This window comes from Amblyomma mixtum, chromosome 5 (assembly GCF_055824585.1).
Source record: "Amblyomma mixtum isolate Tamu chromosome 5, ASM5582458v1, whole genome shotgun sequence".
NCBI lineage: Eukaryota > Metazoa > Arthropoda > Arachnida > Ixodida > Ixodidae > Amblyomma > Amblyomma mixtum.
In genome coordinates, this window is record NC_143016.1 from 157316988 (window position 1) to 157343822 (window position 26835).

Genomic DNA, 26835 nt, shown 5'->3' on the forward strand with positions numbered 1-26835 from the left:
TTAAAGCGCGACGTAGTGGTCCACTGCCCCAGGGGGCTAGTTATGCGCCTTTCCTTTGCTGCGGAGCTCCCGCTCTTCACCGGTTAGTACAGTAGCCGGTATACTCTATCATAGAGAGTACCAATTCTTAGAGTGCGCAATGTAGTCAATGCCAACGCATGCAGCGCCCATTTGTCACTACCGCCACGTAGCTTAAAGCGCGACGTAGTGGTCCACTGCCCCAGGGGGCTAGTTATGCGCCTTTCCTTTGCTGCGGAGCTCCCGCTCTTCACCGGTTAGTACAGTAGCCGGTATACTCTATCATAGAGAGTACCAATTCTTAGAGTGCGCAATGTAGTCAGTGCCAACGCATGGAGCGCCCATTTGTCACTACCGCCACGTAGCTTAAAGCGCGACGTAGAGGTCCACTGCCCCGGGGGGCTAGTTATGGGACTCTCCTTTGCTGCGGAGCTCCCGCTCTTCATCGGTTTCGGCGCAGCTTTGGAGCGGCTCATAGTCGCTGAAGGTCAAAGCGATGCAGTCGGCGAAACTCGCGGTACATGGTGCAGTAAACTGCTGCTTTAAAAGCGGCAACTTTTAACGTAGCTAAACCGAGTTGACGTACGAAACATGTGTTTATCCTGGATTGCTCATGGTTTTGCTTTGTTCGGTCGTCGGCACGTCTGGTAACGATATTAAACATGAGTCAGTTAAGCTGTAGTCGAGGTTAAGCTGAAATGATGGGGTCGCGCCGCAGGTGGCAGTTGACGAACACGGCGATGTGCAATGCACAGTGCTAGAGTGTGTTGCAGTTTAATACGAGGCGTGATCGACTCCTTTCAGAACATAGCGCCCTCGTGCAGGAGTCAATGATTGTGGTGCAACTTTATAACCAGCGGATACAGAGGAGCGTTGCGAAGCCCCCGCCCGCTTAAACTACGGCCGCTATCCCTTCGGCAGCGGTGACGTCTTCAGCTAGCTGGAGAAGCTTGATCTGTGTCCCCTGGTCAAGGCTATGCATTAGAGCCCCCAGTAACAGTCAGTAATGAGCTGACTCGCGGGTGGGGACGGCGAGCAGTTCCATATGATTTGATTTAGATCGCCTTTGCTATCACAATTTTGGAATTTGCCTTAGTAGATTTCTTCGGAATAGAAGCTACACAGTTAAGGATTTCGATAGGTCTTAGTTTGAACTATACGCCAGTCTTTGGCCTGTCGTTTGGAGAGTGTTTTACCTGCTGGGGGGAGTCTTGAGTATTGCAAGCCACAGGATTTCTCTGTAAGAAAACAAACTGTCCTTGTCGAGTACAGGGTGGGCGGACTGAACGACCGAGCTCGGCGCTACAGTTATCGAGCTAGGTTATGAGCCGCTTCATTACTAGGGGCTGCTTCGCAACGTGTAGTAACGTATGGTCAATCTTGAGACGCTGACGATGGTTTCGGCCGAGGATCCCGCAATGGCTAGAACCATTGCTGTTTCTTCGCCAACTTGGGCGTGCTGAGTGCGTGTAGTGCCCCCATTTAAGTCTGCTCAATTCAGGCATCACTGTCTTCAGCGGTCCACCGGGTAGTATGGTCCCCATGGACACTGTGGTGGAGTTGTAGGATCTGCGCTAATTGGTGAAGCCAGTGAAGCTGATCTTCTCGTGCTGGCGCTGGTTCCATACTTAGTCGCGGCAGTATTTACTTTATTTCTGTATGACTGCTGCTATTCTATGTTTTGCCAGGGCCACCTTCATGGTCAAGCTTCACACAAACTCGATGAGCCGGTTAGACCTCGTGAAGTACTGCTTTCGCACTGAAAGTATTGCATGCCTAAAACCACACACTTTGCGCTTGTACTGTAGAAAATTGATGAATTTTAATAGAGTATATCTTTTCACGAAAAGGAGATATACGAACTGTAGCCTTACCCCAAGTCATTATGCAATGGAAAAAGCAACGAAGACAAAGAAGCATCACAGAGGCGACACACCCGCCGCGGGGGCTCAGTGGTTATGGCGCTCGGCTGCTGACCCGATAGGTTCGGGTTCAATCCCGGCCGCGATGGTCGAATTTCGCTGAATGCGAAACTCTAGTGCGCCGTGTACTGTGCGATGTCAGTTCACGTTAAAGAGCCCCATGTGGTCGAAATTTCCGGTGCCCTTCACTACGGCGTCTCTCATAGCCTTAGTCGCTTTGGTACACTTAACCCCCACAAACCACAAAACCACAAAGACGACAGCTACGGGGATAGTTTATTGGAGCAAGCAGGTGACACATTTATACAAAGAAGAGCATGATATGACCAACCGGGGTAAGAAATGAATGTGCAACCCGCAAGGCAGAATATTTCAAATGTCAAGGGAACCAGAAATAAATATGTTCACAAGCCAGATAAATAGACATGCCATGAGTTGCGAAAACAATTGTTAAATATGATCACGGAAAAGCGGAGTGAAAAGCAGTCTAGCAGTCACAGCAAAAAAAGCAATGTCAGAAGTAAAACCTGAAAACAAAAGCGAAACCATGAAAATGACAAAACCTACAAGAAGCGAAAGCAATAAAGGGATGCAAAAGTAGTAAAACGACGAGTAACGCAAAGAAATCAGAACATAAAACGGCTGACTAAGCCGATTTCTTTCTCTGATAACAAAAATGACTGCATACTAACGCACCGGTGACCAGTCCTGTACATAAACAAGTGTTCAATAATTTCCCTATGAACCTTGTTTTTTTCCCACGCTTTTATGTCAGACTCATGAAACAACAGTTTGTATTCAAGTTAGTGCGTGAATTTTATGAAAGAAGGTACATTATAAAGAAATCACCGTTCTTTATGGTTTTTCATTCATACTTTCTTTGTTTTTAAGTGTTTTAGTGCTTTTGCTTTCCTGTTGTTTGGCTCAGGTTGTTCTTCGGAATTTGTTCCACAACTTGAAGGCGCATCTTCGCCTCATGACTTTCTCATAACCTGGCTTGTGCGTGTGTTTGTCTCCTGGTTTCCTTGACCGTGTGAATGTGCTGCTGTTGAGGGAGACGCCTTCAGTTTTACAGTTTACCGCGATTGCTGACTTGATAAACTGCTTCAAATAGATATGTAGGCTGCTCGCTCGAGTAGCTTAGTCTATTGTCAGCGTTTGTTGGACCCTTTCCGGGTTCCGTCTTTGCAGTCGTTCTTCGCGTTGCTTAGTGGTTAATAATTGCAACCGATTAACTAAAACGAAGCGAATAATGGGTTATATTCATAGTATTCATTCGTGAACCCTAAGCTTGTGTAACAGTGCCTGATGATGTTCCTCATCGTTACTATAAATTCAATGTGTTCGGCATTCAACATTTTCTATTCTCTTTCTGAGGTTTGCTAGAAGCTCTACTCAACTCTGAAATTAGAAAGATGCTCTGAGGACACAATGCGAACGGCCCAGTTCAAGAAGAAACATTAATTAAACATTTCCATATTTTTATTTGTTACGGTGGCTGTTATATCGCTTACAGTTTTACAGTGTATGCTGGCTTCCCTGTGATTTTATAGGTTGGCACCCATCGCGCGAAATATTCCATAAGTGGGAACACTCGCTTTGCTGTGACGTGGAACACTGCAGGAAACAACTCACCACTTAGGCTAAGACTTCAACGGTGGCAGGCTTCTAGACATCACCCGTAGCAAGCAACGGCGGGAATTGATCCCCAGGCCTTATTATTGTATTGAGACACTGACTCCTTTCACGTTTCATTGGTAAGCAAAGCTGTGTGAATGCAGGTGGGTTGCACGCGAAAATTCGGATTCTAAGTCGGTTTGTAAACATCAGAGTCATAAAATCCAACAACGGCCTCCGCATCGTAAGCAGACAAGCTGCAGTTGGCCACGCGAGTCATACCTGGTATTGAATCTCAGTTATTTTGTGCCTCACACATAACGAAGCGAAGATATACACAACGCCAGAGTGCTCAAGGGAGGTAGAAAACAGACGGTCCATTTTTACAGCCAGGAATAGAGGCCCCGGTTTTATCTGCGCCCTTTTACCTTCCTGCCCGAGTTTTTAGGAGTACCCAAAGGGTTCAGCCATCGCATTGACGGAAAGGCTATTCATTGAGCTCTACCGAAATTTGAGTTAGGTGATACAGTTAACTGAAAATAGTGATGACTTGTTTATTTATTCATGACCCCTTCAGTCACGAAATATTATCTATTCACAAGAGCAAGTTAAAAATTTCAGGCATTTTTTTTAAACAAGCCTTGGTTTCGCACGGAAAAAACATTGCATTCTTCATTGATGATTACTTTAATTTCAGTCAAGTCGTAATATTTTCTTGTGGTGACTCTACACGGGTTTAAAGATGCCAATTATACTTATTCTGAATCATTTCTGGAAGTGGAAAGTTCTAATTGTATAAAGATTCAGCATGTTTTACGCCCCTCAAAATGCTACTGCATGCTGACCAAGCGAACGATTACACCTACGTTCGAAGTCACACCGGCTATTACGTGAAAAGCTGCGGCATCCTCATCAAAAGCACTTTTATGCGATCGTCTCGCATGCCTGCTTAAAATGGTTGTGAAGGCAGCTTCTAATGAGCAGACCAGATAGTAGACGACCACGCTGGACGGCCTACCAGGTGACTCAAACGTCACTCATCAGAGCAACCGTCAGCTGCTGCGACTATGCGACGCTTTCCTTGTAGGCAATTTCCAACTCACTTCTCATTTGTGGTTTTAACGGGCCCAAAGCAAATCAAGCTATGAGCGACGCCGTAGCGGAGAGCGGCGGGTAATTGACCACCTGGGGTGCATCAACGCGCACTCACTTCGCACAGCACAAGGACCTGTGACATTTCGCCTCCATTGAAATGCGACCGCCGCACCATAACCACTGAGCCATCGCGGCGGCTGTGTATAACATTACTGTTTCGCCAGCATGACAGCGTGAAAATTTTCATTTGCAGTGCTAACTTCGTGCTGGAATTACTGTAAGCAAAGAAAAAACATCACTGCATTCGTCTTCATTCTAAACATCCTTATGTTTTCTACTGAACACCATGAAAAGTAGCCGGTTATGGAATTCACAAGAAAGGATTCCTAAATATTTGACATTGACAATACTGCAATACTAGGTTCAGTGAATATTTATCTGAAGTCATGCTGCGGGGTAAAAAAATGCCTGCGTTTCCACGCTTCTCGTCAAAGTGAAAAAAAAAAAGTATTTTTTGCTGCGTCATTTTTCCGTCCGTGCACCAGCCATCTCTACCCCGCCTCTGTCGAAAAGTGCATGGCAATTTCACAACGGCCGACGATAATTTACCCCCGCTGGCACGTTAGTCCAAGCCCCCAAACTCTTATCACTACAAAAATAGCAAGCTAAACAGAAGGAATCGATGTCATTATATCCTAAGACAAATGTTGGGGCCGAATAACCTGGCGCACAAAAGTCGCTATCCGCAGAAATAGTATTTTACACAGGGAGCAAATAATGGACATTTATCATAATGAGCATTCTGCACAAAAGCTACTTTGCTTCCAGGAGATCTGTAGCGTGTATGCTTCATTCCAAGAAATATGCCTCCCGTAAAAATACTTTATTTGCTATCTTTATAATTATTTGCTTCTGGTTTGGAGCATAGCTTTTGTCCCTAGTTCACGCGTTTTTTTTTTTCGATCATTAACTTCGGCGGGGACTGAAGTGGGCAGAGCAACACACCGATGGACACATTACGCAAGTTTAGCACTCCTTAGAAGTGGCAGCGCTTTCCTGTCGAGCCAGAGTATTAACATTCCTTCTTTCCGTCAGCAATACACTAATAGGATGCTATGACTGCAGATATCTCGCCTGCACCATCTTTCACGATGGTCACTAAGATCTCTTAATAATAGTGGCATTCTCACTAAGATTTACAGCATGGAAATAAAACAGCATTTTTTTAATTCTATCATGTATATTAAATGACGATCCCTGCAGCGTTTTTCTGTCGTTCACTAGACATCTTCACTTCTAGCATTCATACTTAAGATTCCGCAACAAACTACACTGAGTTTTGTAAGTAAATGCCCCCGTCTTTCTAATAAACATAACCCCCCCCCACACACACACACGCACACACACAAACACACAGTTTCATAGTTGAGCCCGCCAGTGACGATGAAGAATGTTCTCTGCGCGCAATTCTGGATATACGAGGTCGTTTGATTTTGCAGCAGGAAGCAATAATTTCATCCAGAAAGGTTACGCACTGGTCTGGGTGTGATGCCCGGAGTAACTAAGAATATAATTATTTCAAGGTCACATTCGGAAACTTCGAGTCTGCTTACCTGTTTATCAACTGATTCATCACCAAGCCCTATAATCTCTCTTCAAGACCTTTGCTCCGGTTTTCTGCTGCCTGAAAACGCACCATCTGTATGCGCCCGTAGAGGGATGTAGCAAAAGCTCACAAATCTTCTTGGCAGCGTTATATTGACGCAAAGCTTTGAAATGCTTCTTTGTTCTTTCCTCAAAGCTGACTGAACGCAGCTTTATCGCCTTGTTCGTGCTGCAAGAGGCGAGCAGAATTATCTCCAATGATCGCAGCCAGGCGGAACCAATTTCACGTTGTTCGAGAGTGTTGTGGTTACCGCCGTATCTCAAAAGTTCGTTGTCAGCTTTAAACTGAGCACGGCCGAGAGCGGTAGGGATTCTATTCGATGACCGCTGAGCACCCTTGTTGCTATCGCCGCCGAGTCATTCTGTTATTAGTGCACGCTAGTCAGCTAAAACAAAGAAGAGTTTTTTTCGGAAAGCGATTCACTATCTTCGTGTGTGCCGCGCTGCCATCCGCACTACTTGAAAATGCCAGATGCCGGCAAAATTACAATACTCACAGGAAGATTTCGGCAATACCGGATAATCTTTATCACAGGAGACGCTTTAGACATACCTCTAGATTGTTCAGTATTTCTTTCTTTCGCATTTCTTTTAACCTTGGAGCAAGTTCTCTCCGAACACGCCAACAGCGAGGAGTTAGAAGGTCTGCCGCATGCAGACTTGTAACCGGGGATAAATCATCGTAAAGCTGTAAATACAAAGCAGCCAACGATATAAACAAGCGTCCCTGGGGTTACAGCTTAACGAGGGGTGCTTCCTGATCCCGGTGAACTAAAAGGGCCAGAATATGCATAATGATTAAAGATTAATAACACCAGAAAAGCTCACGTAGCGACCAAAAACGCGCTCCTGAAAAGAACGGGATTTATCCAAACTACTGTAACACACGGCCACAACATCAGGGACGGACTTAAGGGAGTTGGGGGAGCAGCGCGAAAATTGCTGTGAAGTAGCTGCATTGCTTCCTTAATCTTTGGTCTGAAAGAGTAGAGAAATACATTGTCCACAAGTGGCCACACGCTCTAAGAGTTTCTTACAAGTCCGTCTCTGCGCCCCGTTCTCTATGGATCCTTTAAGCACGGCCCTTCGTCTCCATCGGCTGCGAGATATAGTGACGTGTTCACGTTTCTTAGCGTGGCTACAAATAGCAATCACGTCTAAAGAGCGTTAACGAACGTTCATGCATCTTAGAACGAAGGCCTAGCAGACAAAACAAAAACTCCGCGTAAATTATCTGATGAAAATTTGTAGTTGGTGTATGAGCCGTTTATAAGGTGTTAACCAAAGGGTTGCATTCATTGCAGCTAATATTAACAAAAATTTCGAAATAGATCGAAGTGCTAACCAAGAGGACTAGACAGTTCAGGGAGCAGATGCGAGCTGGCGAAAAATGAAAACTGTAAGCTGTTCTAATCGGAGACTTTAAATCGAAACCAGGGAAATATTTGGAAGGCCATTAGTTAGTAGTAAACAAATGAATTCTATGAATGACACGCTTCACTACTGGCGAATATACAGAAAATAAAAATTATTTTATGATATATGAATGCCATCTTCTGCAAACGCGAGACTCGGAAATTTTATATTGACGAAACAAAATGGCCAGAATAAACAGAAATGGACATCAGGACCTCCGCCCATCCTTAGGTCAATGAGGCACAACGCTTTTAGACAAGGGGACGCATAGCGACCACAGGACTTTTACCTGTCTTATTGGGCTAGGATTGAAAATGGAAGGACAAAACGGATGTCAGGGATAATTAAATAATTGAGCGGGAGTAAGAAAAAAATGCAGCTCCTCGAATGATTGCTCTAAACCAGGAATTCCGTTTTAAGCGTGAACGATAATCTCAGCGTGTAGCCGTCAATGACAATTTCTGTACAGTAATAACGGTATACGAAACTAACAGGTCATACGGCGGACACGCAGGATACGAAGTGTCTTATTAAGAAACGTCAGAGCGTGATAATGGCGGGAGCAAGCGAGAAGATTGCTATGAAGTAGCTGCATTGCTTCCTTAATCATTGGTCTGAAAGACCAAAGATTATCTGAAAGATATCCGATAGAGCAAGCAAACTATCCTCATTAACAGGCACAACTTAACCAGACAAGGAACTGTAAAATGGATGACCAAACATTATTCAGGCACGGAGCGTGCAAGTAGTTATAGAAAATGGAAACCTACAGAAGCAAAATGCACTTACAAACAATGACGATAATCCCACTAGTAAATGCGCGGATGGTACACTACTGTTACAGTGAAGAAGTATCTACTGATGAGATCAATAGCCCGGGTATAATGCTGCAGGGTGTGTAAAACGACGGCAAAGTTAACCCATGATCTCTTAGCGTAATAGTACGAATTCCAAGATAAGGCAAGCGTAGCCGAGTGCGACAGATAATCAGGTGCCGACGTGATATTCCAAACTTTGCGGGGATAAAATGGCCGGTGTGGACAAAAAAAAAACAGGATGAATTGGAGTTATATGGAAGGGATCTTTGTGCTTCAGTGGACGTTGTTGAGCTGAGGGCGTCGATAATGATACCCCTGTAACCACCGACGATAATGGTAGAATAAGAGGCGCCTTGGGAAAGAAAAATTGCAACGTAAATAAAAGTAAAAGGATAATAGCGGAAGGGTAGCATGAAATGCGCGAGTTTATGCGAAGGATGGCTCACAAATGCAAGGGCACTAAAATAGTAGTGCTGAAAAATACAAGAAATGCATGAGTACTTAGAGTTATCAGCTTACAATGCATTAGTTGCAAGGAATTCACTTCATATGTTACTAGAGGTAACCGGCACAATAGCCTTCCGCAGGGAGACTGAGAGAATATAGATCGAATGGTTGCAGGCATGGATCTCAATTATAAACTAGTTGTTCACTGCATGCTTACAGGAGGCAATAAAATGCTTGGATTTGGACCGGCTAGATAGAAGAGTAAATGCGGAGCATCTTGCTAACCTCAGATCGTGGAAGTAACATAGTCTCTCTCTATGTAACGCAATGAATTGCAGTGCACGTATCAAACATCATCCCGCAAAATAAAAAGGTATTTTTAGAAACTGAGAATACGATTGCTGACACATCGTACAACCGACCGCTAAATATTAATAGCGCTAAAAATACGCACAAAGGACAGCGAGCAGAAACACACAGGACAGACGCTATTGTCTGTACTGTGTCTTTTTGCTCGCTATCCTTTGTGTGAATTTTAGTGCTAGTAATATGTCGCAGTCGGTCAATTGAAAGCATTAGCTAGCCCGACTTTATTCTCTAATCGTGCAATATTATTGAAAGACGACATTTTAGAACAGGTAGCAAGATTCTGAAAGTATGAGACCAAGAATGGATACAACAGGCATTGTATTAGCCGAATGTGATCACAATGATAAAATAGGTCTGAACGAATACAGAAGGCGTTCTGAGTTTTTGAAGAGAGGAGTCCAGAAATAACCTAAAATTGGGAAATGGTACACATGAACTGAATCATGTGAGTGCCAGGTGACAAGAAGTTGAAATGGCAGCATTCTAAGAAACAAAAATTATCACGAGTGACAACCCTAAAGGCAGAAAGGAAGGAAACTGGGAGGAATCCCACTATAAATCTATTTTATCTGTATTCAAGAGCAAGATAAAATTAAACCTGAATTTGCGGTAGCACAAGCGCCGCATATTTTCTGCATTCACCTGTGCATATTGATTGCACCTAAACTTGCTTCTAGGAAATTATATCGCATTTGCTGCACTCATTCATTATTACAGCGCAACGACGGCACAAAACAAGAGGGTTCACAACAGCGCTGCTGCTCCTGCACATTCCTAGCGTCCCTCGCTCTGTCACTCCCCTCGGTGCCAATAACAGTTTTTCGACCGGTACGTAGGTTGGTTATTGCCACATTTCAGGGTTTTAAGCAACATGTGAGTTTATAGCTTCAATTCAGTTGCCATTTCAGTAAGGTGGATAAGGAATAATGAAGTTTCTCCGTTTTTCTACAATCTGTAGATTTTTCAAACTTCCGAAATGAAGTGTAGTGTTCGTATTTTCAACTGTTCTTTACGGTTGAAGCCGTTGAGCCCTAGTATGCGTATGTCCAAATATTTACACGCTCAAAGAAAACGTGGGGAGGTTACCCGGGCTTTGTATGTTATTGCACATTATGGATACAAAAGGAAGGAAAGAAAAAGAAAACAGAAAAAGTAGATAGCTTGTCTAGATGGCGGTGCATGGAGGCACACAATAAACGGTCCTTAGTGTTGTAAACTTCAAGAACTGTACCAGAAATTTTGCCGCCTTCTGTGCCATTTATTGATGGGACAACATTCCAGGGTTTTTCCTGTGGAGCATGAATGTCACACGCTGAGCAGACATTAAATGCTTTTATCATACCAATAGTTGTCGCACACTGAATTATATCATTCCAGTCAAGCACCAATAGGCGTTCGTAACGGCGGCACCCAGCTAAATGCGGCTCCCCAAAAGGCAGACCCCAGCGGGAGAGGCTGGCTAACTTTCAATTCCCGTTTATAGTGCTGGTAGTCTTCTCTCCTCAGAACGCTATGCGAAAAGTGTGTTGCGTCATCATGAGCAGTCGGGATTGTAATCTCAGTCAGGTCGCTGTCACAAGAGCCGCATTGAGTCGGCGCCCAGCCAAAAACGATGTTTGCGTTGATAGTGCACTGAAGTGTTAGCTAAATTTGTGTGAACAAACATCTGGTGAGCTTCGTGAAATATGACTACTTTTATAGCGTGAACTGCCACTTTGTCATGTACAATGTGTATCCCGCAAAAAAGAACCCATGGCAGTACCGAGAGCTGTAGACTGTGCTGCTTCTGAAGGGCAAATAAAAGGGACGCTAGCCGGTGAAAAGCCTGCCTATGCGAATATAACTTTTCCAACGCCCCACCACAGCGAGAGAGTAGATTTTAAGCAGATTTAGCTTCATTCTCCTAATTGAAAGAAACCTTTCACGGATGAAATAATCTGTTAAATTTTGGTTCATTTTTGCATGCATAAAGGTTTAAAAAAGCAAATTTGGTAAAAAAAATTCTGTCTTAAAAAAATATGTATTTTGAAGACACCACTTCAGACACTTCATGAAAAAGCACGATGGCATCAGTTGTTTTGCAACGATGATAAGACACGCCTTTTTATTTAATTGCTCTTGAGAGTAGATTTTAAACTGAAATATTTGTTCCTTGCTCGAACTTCGCATAGGAGCTGCCGTAATCGTATTGGGTCCTGAGTTCTATCAATCCCAAAAGCTGCACTTTTTAGGAGGATTCATCTTAGTGTTAGCAGCGCAATTGAAAGCGGTTGCAAACTCGTACGAGTTCTTCAGTGGGACGTTGACTCTGGAAGGAAAAAGAACACAAAAGTAAGGTCAATTAATTTCCTCTCAAAGCTATAAACATATTGTGGTAAGTTGTTGGCACAACTAACAATATTGTGTGCAAAATGCGGAGAAGCAAAACTGGGAAACATATGAAGGATACGGGCGGGAACGATAATTTTTTAAGCTCCTGTTTAAAGATGCGAAACGCTGCCTTCAATATCTTGATGCTTTAAAATTAGCAAACACTATATCAAAATTAAATTAAGAAGGCCAGCTGTTTATTCAGATCTCTTTCAGGTAAAAATAGTGACCATGTAATTGTTAATTACATGGTATTAACAAAAGAAATAAAATCAAAATAGAAACACTCCCCCACACATTTCATGCTTTCAGTGACTGCTCAGTCATTTCCCGGTCCTCTCACGGGTGCCTCCCTAACTGCGCGACCTCATTCTACGTAGAGCTTGAGGTATTACACGACGTTCTTAAGTCCGCTGGTATAGCTGAGGGTGGCGCTGGTCAGCGCTCTGAAGGATAGGTTACATACAGCAAAAGAACCCTCGAAAGTAGAAGATTAGTAATAAGGCTTCATTGGCGTTTTAGCATCTTAACCAACTGCAGTTATACGTTTACAAAGAAAAGCTGTACATTCCTCAAATAAACTTCGCAGTTGAAGAAAATTTGCCATGGTCCACCGCCTGTCCCACTTGGGACCACCGCCTGTCCCACTTGGGACCACCGCCTGTCCCATTCACTCGCTCAGCAAACTAAGTTATCCGGGAGGAACCACAGTATATGGTAGGGCGAGACCAAAATGATCGACAACGCGAAGTGGGAACGGTCTGTGCAAAGCTAGGGAGAATCTCGTAAGATGAAGTAGATTTGTAATAAGGGAGCAATTACTCATTAGCACTCATGCAAGTGCACCCGTACGGCTAAAAGCTGTACAGCCATCCTTTATAGCCGTATGGCTGTGCTTGTGTGGATGTCAATGAGTACCTACTCCCTTATTGTAAATCTTCGAGCGCAGTGCACAGAAGCAGCGATGGCATAGCGATGATTGAACCACCTTGCGTGGAAAAGGACTGTGTTTCAAATCTTGGTGCCGCAGCATTCTCCACCGCATAAAAAAATTCAAGGGGTGCACTTAATTCTCCTTACGTGCGAAAACTTGAAAGCATTCAGAATACCGCACGTGCCGGCCCACAAGCCAACTGACAGGGAGCGACGCAACTACTTGTAAAAAGGTGCTTTTTCTTTTTGTTTTTTTGCGGCGTCACCGACTAGTCGACATCTTGTTTAAACTAGTTGCTATCACGTTACTATACCAATGGCGTGACTGGTTCATAACGTCCCTATCACTAACTCTTATTGCCCCTATTACGTCACTATTATTACTGTCACTATTATTAGTGTCACCGACTGTTACTATTACTGCTGCTAACTACTACTATCTCGCTACTACTGTCAACATTATTACTCTCATTAACTATTACTGCCAATAGCTATTACTGTCACTATTACGATCAGTATTTCTGTCGCTCTTACTTCCATTAACTACTACCACTATAATTATTGCTGTCAGTATCTATTAATACTGTGACTATTTTTGTTTATTATTAATTACATGTTATTTATTTATTTATTTATTTTACCCTCAGGTAAAAGCATTACAGAGGGGAGTGGGTAATACATAACACTGCAAAAAATACAAACAACAGCCGAGAACAATAAATTGTCAAAACAGAGAAGTTAGAATAAGTGATAAACACAATATATTATTCAACAGAAGCGGTAACAGCAGTCCGAAACAATACAGGGTCAGGAATTGTGGCGACTGAAGAAGGAAGGTGGTTCCAGTCATATGACGTGTGAGTAATGAAATAATCCGAGAATGTTTTAGTTTTGCATGGAGAAATGCCTACTTTATGTATGTGATCTGTGCGGCGTGAAATATATGAAGGGGGAAGAAGTAACTCGCAGCGAATGGACTCATGATGAAATATTTTGTGAAAAAGACACAAGCGTGCAATTTTGCGTCGTGATGCAAGTGCAGTTAGGCCCAATGTAGCCTTCATAGCCGTTACGCTTGACGTACGCCGGAAGTCAGAGAGAATCAAGCGCGCTGATTTGTGTTGTACCATTTCCATTTGGTCCATCAAACTCTTAACACCAGGGTCCCAGACTGATTACGCATATTCTAGTTGTGAACGTACGAGTGTGGTATAGAGTAGAAGAATTATGTTAGTTGGCGCTGCGTGAAATTTACGTCTCAGATATCCCAGCATGCGATTAGCTTTGTTAGTGATGTCCTCAATGTACGCATGCCAGGTAAGGTTAGACGTAATATGAATTCCGAGGTACTTATATTTTGTAACTGAATCAAGTAGCACACCATTAAGAGTATATACGGGAAGATCGCTATTAACACGAGAAATGCGCATAAGTTTGCACTTTTCAGCATTCAAAGTCATATTCCAAGTTTTGCACCATGTTGAGATAGTGCTAAGGTCAGATTGAATCATGTGCTTGTCGTTATCATTTGTTATTTCCCGAAAGAGGACGCAGTCATCGGCAAAAAGATGTACAGAAGAAGAAAGATTGCTGGGTAAGTCGATGAATATAATAAAAAGCAGGGGACCCAAGACGGTGCCTTGGGGAACCTCGGAAAGACAGGGTGAACGGCGGAATTAACATTATTGACGGCAACAAACTGCTTTCGATTAGTAAGGAAAACTTCGAGCCATTTTAAAATGTTAGTGTCTAAACCTACCATGCGCAGTTTTAGTAACAAAAGATGATGGGAAACCTTATCAAATGCCTTCGCGAAATCTAGGAAGATGCAATCGGCGATCGAGTGACGGTCTAAAATAGCATGAAGTTTGTGTGTGAATAAGAGCAGCTGTGTTTCGCATGAATATGACTTCCTAAAGCCGTGCTGAGAAGGATGAAAAAACGAGTTTGATTCAAGGAAAGCGACAACATGTGAAAAGAGTATGTGCTCTAAGATTTTACATGGAACGCTGGTAATAGATATGGGCCGGTTGTTAAGAGGCGAGTGTTTATTACCAGATTTATGCACTGGGACCACCTTACAAATCTTCCAATCAGCCGGTAGTTCACCTTTCTCCAATGATTGCTGAAATATTTTAGTTAAGGCGAGCGATGGATACATTTTCGTACTTTTCAGGAACTTTGTATTAATGTAATCTACACCAGCACTGGAGGATATCTTAAGGTTGTCAATTATTTTAACTATACCATCAGGATGAATGACCACAGGGTATATGGGTTATAAGTTCAGGGCCGTGTCTTTGTACTCGTCTCGTCGTCTTTTGCGCTGTGACATAGTCGTAACAAGCCCGCCAATTCTCTGTCCTCTTCTGCTAATTGTTAATGAGCGCCTCGGTTCTAGCAGTCTTGACGCCACAGGTAGCGTAAGAGGGTCCTCGCAGAGTCACCTCTGTCTCTTCGATAACGTTTCATGTGGCGCTTACGGTTTTACAGGACGTTTCTATGTCCGCTGCTGTGGTTGGCGGCGACGTAGGTGTACACTCTCAAGGTTATATTACATGCGACATAAATGCCCTCGACAGTCTATGTTTGGACAGCCGCCGTTGAAGCTCATTTGGTAGAGCATTGCACGCTAGATGTGAAGGCCGTGACTTCGTTTCCCACCGGTGACATCCAGTTATTTTTTCTTAGCTCTATTCCAGGCCAAATATCTTTAGACATGCCTATTGATTAGCTGCACAAAATGAAAGCAGGGGAAACACTCGCCTATATTTTTCTCGGTTTCACTGATTTTTAGCCTTCATGTGTTTATCGTAATGAGCTCCTCATTTTCCTTTCCTTCTCTGCTAATTATGTCATTTAGTCAGCATTTGTGTTTTGAAGGTTATTCTCTTAGACGTCATAAATGATTACGAATAACATATAATATACGCTATTTACCCATTATTTATGCCTCTAAAGCTATTGCTCCCTTTGGCAGAACATTTCAGCAAAAACAAAACTACATAACCAAGAACTTCCTAGTTACGCAGTATGACTCAAATGACTGTGACTTTAGAGTAGGAGCAACCAAACACTTTACTAAAATAAATGGTAATTAAGTAATTACTTGTCCTGTAAGGCTGCCTTGCTTCCTTTGGTAGAATTATCTGGCCTTGCACAATAGTCCTGAAACGAGAACAGCCCTTCTGTAATGAAACCGAAGAAAGGTCTTCAAGAAAAAAGCACATGTATATGATTAGAAGCGAGAAAGCTGAGGGAAGAAAAGGATAAACTAAAGTTTATCCTTCGTATCATTGCGCATTAACTATGCTAGAAGGAACTCAGGACGGCACTGTTCATTTACGACAGTCTCAAGGGAGAGTAGGTAAACTCCCAAAAGAAAATATGGCATCATTGGCATTAAATTCGTGCGTGGTTGCATGCCCCAAGACAAACGACAACATAGCTAGTCACCTGCTGCCCAACTTCGCAACACCTACACTTTTGCACAATACAAACAGGAGATACCACACACTAATTTAAGAAATTCAATTTTTTCATTGATGTACGACAAATCCACAGTGATAGCTTTTCCCCTCCCTCAGAAAAGCTTGCAGCAAATTAAATTCGGTGATATTTTGCATGAATCAACCAGCCAGTTGCTTTATTCAGCGCACTACATGTCGCCCATTTTGTCATCTGCGCATACGTCGCTACGTGGTTAGTTTTCCAGAGGCTTCAGGCTAGACCAGGAGCGGGATTCATTTATGGGCTGCTCCCTTGACAGTACTCGCAATTTGAAGCACGCGCATGTGTGTTCGTTCGCCTAAACTTACTCGGCTTATTTGAAACAGTGAGAAAAGAGAAGAGTAACGGTAGAGATCTGGTAACTGGACGCCGGGAAAGTAGGACCATCGAACAGAGATATCTTTTGTGCGCGAACATTGTAGGAAAAAAAGGTAATCATTGTAGGAACTTTTTATTAAAGCTCGTATGGTTTACAAGAGACGGTTTCTTCTATAGGACCCCTCACGGATTCCTTCCTTTATAACGGGGTACGTTTCCTTTTTAGCAGTTCCTTGACATTCACAAACACAAACCTATTTACATTGCTCGAAGAAGATGGCCTAACCGCGCTCTACAACTTGCACTTACGAGAGCGTAATATACGAAGAAAAGCTGGTCTGATGTCACGTCAGGCAGACCATAGAGGCCATAGTCGCTGTTCATGTATTGCTTTGTGAACAGCTTGTCCTTAAAAGCCTGCGTAGAAGATGCAAGAATTCAGCAAGTGTTGCAGAAACGCATGACATCATGACGATGAGTACTCTCTGCAAAGCGTTCAGCATCAACTTCACTGGTACATCAAGTAATGAGTGTTTATTCATGGCAGGTTCCTTGGCGTATCAAGGGTATTTTCTCTAGTAATGAACTGAAACATAAAAAAAAATTGTGGCCTCAAAAACATTCCGAACATTTCTGTTCTATGATATGCCGAATGAATAGCAAATATTTTGTGTGTAATGGTTCAAGCATCTTTGAGAACTGGAAAATTGCCACACGACTAAAAGTCGGCCAGAATCAGCTCTTTATGCAAGAAAGGTGACTGTTCAGCTACCACCTGAATTATCCCTGTACCAAGAATGGCGATCGTTTACTAGCAACTACCTATCGATTAATTCCCCTAATTTCATTGCAGTATAAATGAACTAAGCACATTATTTCTAATTGATTAACTAAATTTTTAAGATAGGTCTGCATTCAGTTCAATTGTCATGGAGCTTGTCGTAAAGGGTATTCGGCAGTAACCCATTCCGTACTGTCATTCACTCGCTTGCGTTCACCCTTGGAAGTGATGCCCAAGTTTATTTATTCATAAATTTTAGCAAAGCTTTCAGCGAAATCAGTCATGATATATCAATTCCCAAAGTTAAAAAGATTGGCCGTTCAGAAATATTATTTTTCTGCATTTCAGAAAAATTAATTGCCGTAACCAGTATGTTTAATACAGGGAGAAGGATAGGATGGTGTCAGTGATTTCTGAGGTAGCTCAATAGAGTCTAATTGGGCCTTTATTTTGCTTTATATTAATGACACCGTTTACACAGTTAACCCTAGCATAGAGATTCGTTTGTGTGCAGATGGTTGCGTTTTTTATGGCGATAATAGATGTTCTAATCACCAAACTGAAATCGATTTCTCTCTAACATCCTTGAACAGTGCCAGGAACAGGGCATGGTTCTAAACGACTGAAAAGCAAACTTCCCTCGAGCCAAACGTAAAAATAAAAGCGATCAGAGATATTACCTTCGACAAGCACCAATTTGTGAAGCCTCCGGTTTTAAATACCTAGATGTAATGTTAACAATGTGTCCTGGAATTCATAAGCCGAAAATGTCTCTGCGTACACCTATCGCAAGGTATGATTTTTACCGAATAAACTTTCGAAAGACCTCTCTGGCGTTAAACTACTCAACTATAAATCACTTATCAGGCCTAAATTCGAGTGTGCATGTGTAGTTTGAGTTATATATATTTAAGCCAAGACTGAAAAACTTGAGAGAATCCAAATAAAAGGAGCAAGCTTTACTTTCTGCAAATTGTTACCATCTTATTCCAGAGCAACCAAATGATGTGCAACACTGTTAAACCCGATGAGACAAAAGAAAACTATTCGTTAAGAATTCCTTTCCTTCACCATAAGTAATAGCCTGGCGCTTGATCCTGCGCCTTTTATAGAACTTTTGATTACACGCCCCACTCGTCACCACCATTTCGGTTCAGAGACACTGCGGTTGCTCAGTTGTTATGGTGCTCGGCCACTGAAGCGAAGCACGCGGGTTCGATCGCAGCCGCCACGGCCGCATTTCAATAGAGGCGGTATGCGAGAGGGTACTGCGTGATGTTAGTGCACGTTAAAAAACCCAAGTTTACGAAAGTTTTTGGAACCCTTCGCTAGGGTCTCCTTCATAGCCTGAGTCGTTTTTCGACGCTACATCTCGTAAACAGAATCAAACCATTAGCTTCACTTGACTCGTACTCTGATCAAACAGATAGCTTTAATTTTCCTTCCTGCCGACTACTCATTCTTTCTGAAAATGACTGACAGCGCGGAATGGTGCTGCATGCTACTTTTAGTGGTCCATTTTGCTTATTGTCCTCATGCTTGGGTCTTTACTATGATCGGCAGTATGCCATAAATAAATAAAAAGTTTTCTTCCGTAGGTGTCATGTCTCCATTACAAGGAACACTGGATAAGAACTATGATATCGAAATGCATTATATTATTCTGCTCCACCAAAAGTTTTTTCAGCGTGTTGACATGAATGTTTTTACTACATTTTTAACCTCTGAAGTAGATGTGTCAATTACCTCAAAGGCGATGACAAGGGCCGAACTTTCTTCAGCCCTAGATTCCATAGACATGACCTGCAGGGAGTAATACTCATATAGTTGCAAGTAATACATGGTGGGGCTAAACTTTATCCTGCCGATTTTTGAAAGAAACGATGAAAATTTCTTGAGCCTTTCATTTGCGTACGCGGCGTAAGAAGTTGCTAGTTGGTTAAACATTGCTTAAATGGGAACAGCGCAAACATAGGACAGAGGAACGTACAACAAATGCGGTGACTTACTAGTTAAGTTTATTCAAATGGTGCACACACATTCAGTTGTCTCGAGGCAAACTGCTAGCTGAGTCAACGTCAGGGGAGGCGTAAAGGGCCGGATGCAAACGATAAAATCTTAAAATCTATCAAAGTTTTTACAAGGAATGATGCCTCTGGAAAGAGAGACATAAGAAAATTGAAACACTAAGATGAGGTTGAAGGATGGATAATGGGCATGCGGTTGGGTAAAAAGATAAACGTGGATTTCACTTTATGTCATAGGGTTAAAAAGTAAAGAGAGTTCTACGAGAGGATGAATCAGTTTTTCAGATAGGCAGTCTCTTTTGGATAGTAGGTTTATGGACGGACGGCTGACACACGTGTCACCACGATGTTTAATTACCTAAGCTTCATGAATCTCACGTGTGCGATTTCCGTCATAACTTTTCAAATTTTTTGTCTTTTCGGGGGCTGGCACGCAAGAGCATTCTCTACAGTGAATGGGTAGATTGCAGCCTGTGCCGGTCTTGAGTGACTTCGATTGTTCCACCAGATGCTCGTTGAAGCACCTTCCTATTTGTCCAATGTAGGACACACCCTACGATAGCGGTATCTCATATAAATCCGATGCCACACAGGGCTTCAGATATGGTGCCTTGTGGCTACTCATGCACGCGCTTTTCGGCTGATCTTATTAATTTACTCTTTTACAGAGCCCTGCGAATTTGTTGGGCGCCGAAAAAGCTATACGTGAGGCGTGCTTCCAGGCTCTGTAATTCAAAATTGTGATGACACGTGTGTCAGCAGTCCGTCCATCAACCTACTATCGAAAGAGACTGCCGATATGAAAAAGTGATCCTATCTCTCACATATCATTTAACTTTTTAACCCTTTTACATATAGTGCTAGCTACGTTCCTTTTTTACCCAACAGCATGCCCATTATCCATCCTCCACCTGCACCTTGTTGTTTTCATTTTCTCCTGTCACTCTTCCCATACGCATCGTTCTATGTTTAAACGTTTATATCTTTTAAGATTTTATCGATTTTTGCGGCCCTTTGCACCACCCTTGACGTTGACTCAGCTGAAAGCTTGCCTCGAGACTACTTAATGTGAGTGTACCATTCTAAAAAACTTCATTTGTGTGTCAGCGCCTGGGTTGTACGTTCCTCTGCCCTGTGTCTACGCTGTTCCGCTTTAAGCAAACTAGGAAAAAGCTGCTGTATCTCAGTTATGAAGGGAGTGAATTCATTTTTACGTGGTATATTTTATTTTTTTTGCTGCACGTATGGAAACGCTGCAGTTAAATTCCTAAAGCTAGAATATAATTGCTCTTTCACCATACTGCATTTCTGTGAACAGGTGTCTCCTGTTGCGCTTGGTCTAAACTTCCCACAAAGCCCCTTTCCCTTGATATAACGACAGAATGCCATTGGCTAGCGACCAAAGACTTCCAGTGCCGGTATCACAATGCCAGGACAATCCAAGATAGTATCCTGGGGTGGTGAACCGATTCTATGCAAGTTTTAGAACGTGGCGCCATATTAGCCAATGACGAAGGGCTGGAATTTCCAAAACTGCATAAATTCTTCAGGAGTCATTATAGTATCCCGGCGCCGAACGACACGGTCCCTATGTAAAACGTTTGCTTGTGCGCTTCTACAAAAACAACCTCTTTATATTACACACAGCCATGCTCTAGAGCAGAAGGAGAAACATCTCTTAAGAGGTAGCTGTACAACGATAACGGCACCCGTGCTGTCTATTGCGTGTTATCGACCTTGTTTTCTTTCATCGTGGTGTTCTTTTAGCTATGGCTCAGCACCAACTAGCTCAAGCTAAACTCTTTCTGCATGAGTATCTTTGTTTCGACAAGCGAAAGCGCTCAAGCCTTAGAAGCGAGTGAAATTGCACAGGCACGTCATCGCATCTGCAGTTACATTCCGATCTTGCAAGTAGATGATTCAGAATAGAGACTGGTTTTTAACAGCACCTGCAAAGTAATAAACAGGCCAGGATTCCCAGCCTTTACCTTGTTTTGTTTGCTGTAATGTGTTTCCAAGCACTTGGAAGTCGTTTCAAGATGTTTCAAAGTCACATCAGTCCAAAAAAAGTTGACGTCATTGAAAATATTCACTGAAAAGAAACAATAAGACATTACTTAACTGGATGCCTTTCTTAAAACAGCTCAGGTGCGGGCTAGTTGGTTGATGATGGGTTAAGAAACAGCGCACGGGATTGGGACGTAGACAGAACTGGACAGACAGCGTAAAAGTGTTCGTTCGCACGCTTCTCAGATTGCCAATCTTGCCAGATAAATTTACATCGCACAGCGAAGTAGCGTGGCAATCTTGTACATCTTTCTAGCTTTGCACGCTATTCCCAGGCGGCCCGCTTTTAACCGTGTCGACGGTAAACAATAGTTTTGTCTTATTTCTTCAATAGTGCTATATTTTGCGCGGCCTTCGGCACCACAGCACTAAATGGCACCGTCTTAGCAACCACCGTTCATCCGCGATCCTAAATACCATTCTCCAGCTAATGCGGCAGTTTTCTTACGACGCGCCCGACTAACGCTATCAGCGGCACCACTCAGCGGTGGCAAGTGCGAAGCCTTGTCGAAACAGTGGCGCAAGTTCCGATTCTTGTGAGCTTCGCCGTTCACGTACACAGAAATTGAGGGCAAACATAATTTTTCGAACCGGAAGTTCTTTATGAACCCATCTTTTTTGCAGACCAAAAAGCCGCGTCGTATCGAACAATATATCCGCATATAGCTCCTGAGGGCGCTTGCAGTCTTACTTATTGTTAAAAACGGACTGGTTTCTATTCTATGGACGCCTTAGCAACTCAATGAAAGCGGTGGGCAAACTTTATAAGCGGACTTTTGCACGAATCGCAATATCACATCATGGGTATGAGTATGTTAACAACAGTATCTTACAGTATTCCACAGCTGCCTCACAACTATTGTCAAAAACGCACTCCATTGGTTTTCTACGGCAGCCTTAACCCGATTTTGCCATGCATCGGAAGGTTAGGCAACTGCCATTAGCATGTTCATAACAGTATCTTACATTTTTTCACAGCTGCCTCCCAGTTAAAAGGATCGCAAAGAAAGCCGGCATTGTCTGCAATTCGTAGAACTATTGCTAATCATACCAAAAGCAAAAAGCAGGCAGTTTTGCATGGACACTCTCTGACAAGCATGTGTTAAAAACAAAATGAACTTGTGAAGAGTGTTCTCGATCCGCTGCATAATAGGAGAACTTTAGGGGACAAGCGCAAGAGAGAGGATGCATCGCCGTATGATAAAACATTTCTCCGCTATATTCCAAAGGGCCCAATGTCAAATAATTTGCACTTATCTGTCCCTGCATTTCCGTGCGCGAAATTGAATGTGTATTTTTTCTGTGACGAACTAAAGATGTTCTGGCCGCACTACTTGATGATATCCCCTCGGTTCCCTAAATAGCAGGGAATGTAGTTAGTGTGGGAATGAAGTTAGCGGGCAGTGAAGAGTGATGAAGGTGCTGCCGCTCCGGCACTCCCGAAAAGTGCGCCACATACAGTGATGACCAAACACTTGGAACTGGCACGCGCAGTCACAAGAAACGATCTGGCTGTCCAAGCTGTGGCTTAACTGAGAAATCGCAGTCTAGTCAAAACAGCCGCACACATATTGATCGCTAGACATCCAGTTAGGAAGAGCGTAAAAATCGGCTGAGGAAAAGCCTAACTTCCACCACACGAACGTCCCCAGAAATTATCTTGAAGTACCGCACCGAGTTCCCGTACGCCGCAGATGACGACATTTCGCTGCTAACTTAGGACGCCTGGAGCCATTCTGTATGGCTTACGCGTCATACCTTATACCCCTCGAAAGTCACCCTCACGCATTTTGTTCATAGATTTAAACATTCTACCTATTTCAGCCCTTTCGTTCTACAACATTCGTATCCTTTTCTTCAAGATTCTTCATCATCAGCTCCCGCTAAGCGTATTTTCTCTCGGCACGACCATAAGCAACATCACACGTTTTGCGCTGCGTAACAAGTTTTTACTACCTAAGGTCAGAAAAAACTATGGGAAACAATGCCTTTATTTTTCATCCATATCATTTCGGAATTCTTTGAACTTAGACATCAAACTAATACGCTTTCTTTGTTCAAGGCCAAATTAAAGCTTTTCCTTCCTAATGTGTGATTTTTTTTTGTTATTGATCTTATGTATCATCGCGTACATGAGTGTTTCATTGTACATTCTCCTGCATTATATTGTTTGTATTCAAATATTTCGGTAACTCATAATACATTATGTATACTGTATATCTATATATTCTCTGCGTCGCTAATTAATGTGTTGTGTATTTTCTATTTTGTTGCTTATTGAAATTTATTTTCATGGGAGGTCCCACCCGCGGTGTTGTACCATGGTACCTCTCGCTGTATTCACTTGTAACTTTGTATGGATTCCTTAATAAACTTTCAACTTTCAACCTCACTCATGAGTAAAGAGCCCGCGGCGTCTTGTCTAGAGGGTCCGATACCACACCGATTGCTTACATCGCCTCAATAACCAGCTTGCACTGAGGCAAAGGCATTTGTTTCCCCTTTGCAATCAAGCTAATACCAACATCCAGATATCAACTTGACGGCTGGGCTGCAGAGGGATGCTTACTGGCCCAGACGGACCACATAACACTGACAGTTTAGTAAGGAGAACGCAGTGCCGCTCCTATTGCCACGCGCACGTTGAGCAGGCAATAGGTTTGATTTCTAATGCCTGCGCTACGTGCGCATTAGCCGGCGACAGGAACCCTTCCTCGCTATATAGGCGGTGAAAGAAAACGGTAAACTTTGTGCTTCGGTGGGATATAGAAGATACCTTATTTTCATGTCACGAAGACCTGAATACAGCGCAGGCTGCTCAAATGCTACATTGTTAACCCCACGAACGACTAGTAGCTGCTACCACACAGTAGTCTGAGCCGTTGCTAAACTTGGGAAGATGTGTAGTGCAGTTTCTAAACACCTGCGAAGGCTTTAATGCAAAGCGCAGCGAGGACAGACAAGATCGCAGCTCTTGTGCTGCTGTTATTTTTTGTGTCGTATACCCCACTGCGCACTGTATGTTTCTTGAGAAGCCAAATAGGCAAGCTTAATACCAAAGCTAGTAATGCGCGTCAGAAAGATATATACTCTTTCGGATGCATTTTTTTCTGTTGCTGCCACTGCTTGCAGCCACCGTGACGTGAAGACAAGTGAACATTAATAAACTAATTCAATCGGGTGTGATGGAAAACGCGGAGTTCGACAATACTGAAGAAGAGAAATACTGTCGACGGGAAAAAGTGGTTCAGAGCTACCACGTGGTTCGGAAAAACGCACACGTCATCTCGATCGCGCTACATTTATAGATATGAATCCCGAATTAAGCGTGAGGTACGCTGAGCTAGCCAGAAGAAATGTCAACACTCTTAGCTGCAGATATAGCATGTGCAGCTGCAATGCTCAGATGCGAGGGTCATATAGCAGCTTACTTCCAAAAGTAGCCCGGAATAGGCAATTCGCCAACCGGGGTCCTATTCTTGGCATGTGAAACATCCTGCGGAAAGAGAAATTGACAAACAGTGTCTGTTAACTTCCCGATGGATTCATAAAGGTTTGCACAAGGTAGTTCATTGCAAAACACTACCATTTCCTTCCCATTACTGCACCGCAAAATGTAAGCACCACTGTAGAGCGGTAGCACAAGCATTAATTGTGCATTACCAACCCAACGAGCCACTGAAATCGCCAACTGCTGTCCATAAATGAGCAATAAAGACAACATAGCTGTTTGTATTTATTCAGGAGAACAATACTGTCTGAAGACCACATATTATGCGTTTTATGCGCGTTGAGACTACCCGCTCGCGAAAACTTCACCTTTACAGAACGCCGCCATGCATGCGGGAAGTGCGGGGTTAGATCGCCAGTGCCGCCGCGTACCTACCGGGAAAAGGATGGGTACAAGCTTTTCCCTGTTCTCGTGCTTGGCTTATCTTGGGGGAAATGCTTGGAAAATCGGTCCTTGGCCCCACCTCAAGTAGTCGAAAACACCTTATGCCATGGCGCTCTGTGGCCACAGATGCCCTGGCGCCATATAAATTCATCGCCATCATCACCTTTACAGAAGGCGCTCATATCTGTTCACCTTTATTGGGGCCATGCGGCATATCCCTGTAGGAACCGCAATGGGGCCGCTCTTGTTTGCTTCAATCTACCGTCATAGAGCGACGACTTTTGCCAGATAGGTTATTTAAATTCTAGCAGGAACCGATGGTCTGACTTGTGTTTCCGTCATTGAATGCAGTAAAAACGAAGCAGCTGTCAAAACCTACGCACACAATCTCAGCTAACTTTTATTCTTTACGAAGGCAGGTAATCCCATTTAGTTAGAAGACGAGCGCACTACAATCGCTAAGCATTGTCTGGAGACTCTCAACTTCCTTTTCAGCATGCCACACTCAGGAACATTTTCGTAAGACGTGAAAATCTAACTCACAAAAATGCTAATGATCACTAGCTAAAATGCACTATGTATTATTTTCAAGGGGTCTAAATGCTGTCCATTCAGCGCCGTGGGGGGAAAATGTCCCTTTTAAAATTTCCTCATTCCTTCTGTCTAATTACTATTAACTCTACTTCTATGAGTCACTGCTACTGTGAGTCACTGCGCAATAACTGATTCAGTTTGCTTTACTGAGCCACTCGAATTAATTACATTTAATGAAAACCTAGCGCAAACATAGTACAGCCGAGCCTAACTAAAGCGACCTTCGATATTGCATGTACGCTCTCAAATATTGCAAAACTAGGGTTTGAGTCGTGGCAGTACCTACGAAGCAATTTTCATAATCTCGGAACATTGGGCTTCACACAGTTGTGTCGTACACTCACACCTACACAGGTGTGTACAGGCTCTGCACTCCTTCAAAATTTGAACGAGAAATTTGGGCTAAACCACTACATAGAGCTCTATACCCCACAAGGGTTTTCAGACCACACTTTTGTTATGAATCGGCTGCGTACGACTACAATTACCTCGTGAGTGCGGACAATGAACCTGCCTAGGCATTTCAGCTATTCATGTAGTGTCCCACGCAATGTGAGGCCCAAAAAATTGGCTGCGGCTTAGCTCTAGCAGCGCGGCGCTGGCTCTAGCTAAACCTGGAGGATTGCGAAAGCAACATCGGCGCGTAGCCATATATTGTTGCGTGAGCTACACTGCCCACAGTCTCGACGTTTCGTGTGCTCTTGCACGACCATACTGCGCATGCGCGAGGAGCAAGTGACGCCACTGCGCACAGCTGGCGTGCCAGCTGTGCGCCGCTAGCGCATGCTCAACTGGCGAGCGCGGCGGCGGCATCTCTGAGTCACCCGCGCAGCGACAGTGGCGGCACGCCAGCTGTGCGCCGTGTGACGTCACTGTTCCTCGCGCATGCGCAGTAAGGGCTTTCCTCGGCTCCGCGAAATGGCTCGGCGACTCGCGTAGTGTTGCTTTCGCAACAAAATTAAACGGTACATGC

General features: G+C 43.4%; 1 protein-coding gene across 1 annotated transcript in view; it reads right to left on the minus strand.

Annotated features, from left to right (window-relative positions):
* Positions 1-11572: 11572 nt before the first annotated feature.
* Positions 11573-26835, minus strand: part of LOC149344258 (endothelin-converting enzyme 2-like) — a 111175-nt gene continuing 95912 nt past the window's right edge. The window contains exons 22-27 of the mRNA XM_089547191.1: positions 24805-24869; positions 21295-21398; positions 19026-19082; positions 16808-16915; positions 15780-15838; positions 11573-11675 (exon numbers count right to left, since the gene is read on the minus strand). Of these exons, the coding sequence (XP_089403317.1) occupies positions 11573-11675; positions 15780-15838; positions 16808-16915; positions 19026-19082; positions 21295-21398; positions 24805-24869 (496 nt within the window). The remainder of the gene's footprint in view (positions 11676-15779; positions 15839-16807; positions 16916-19025; positions 19083-21294; positions 21399-24804; positions 24870-26835) is intronic.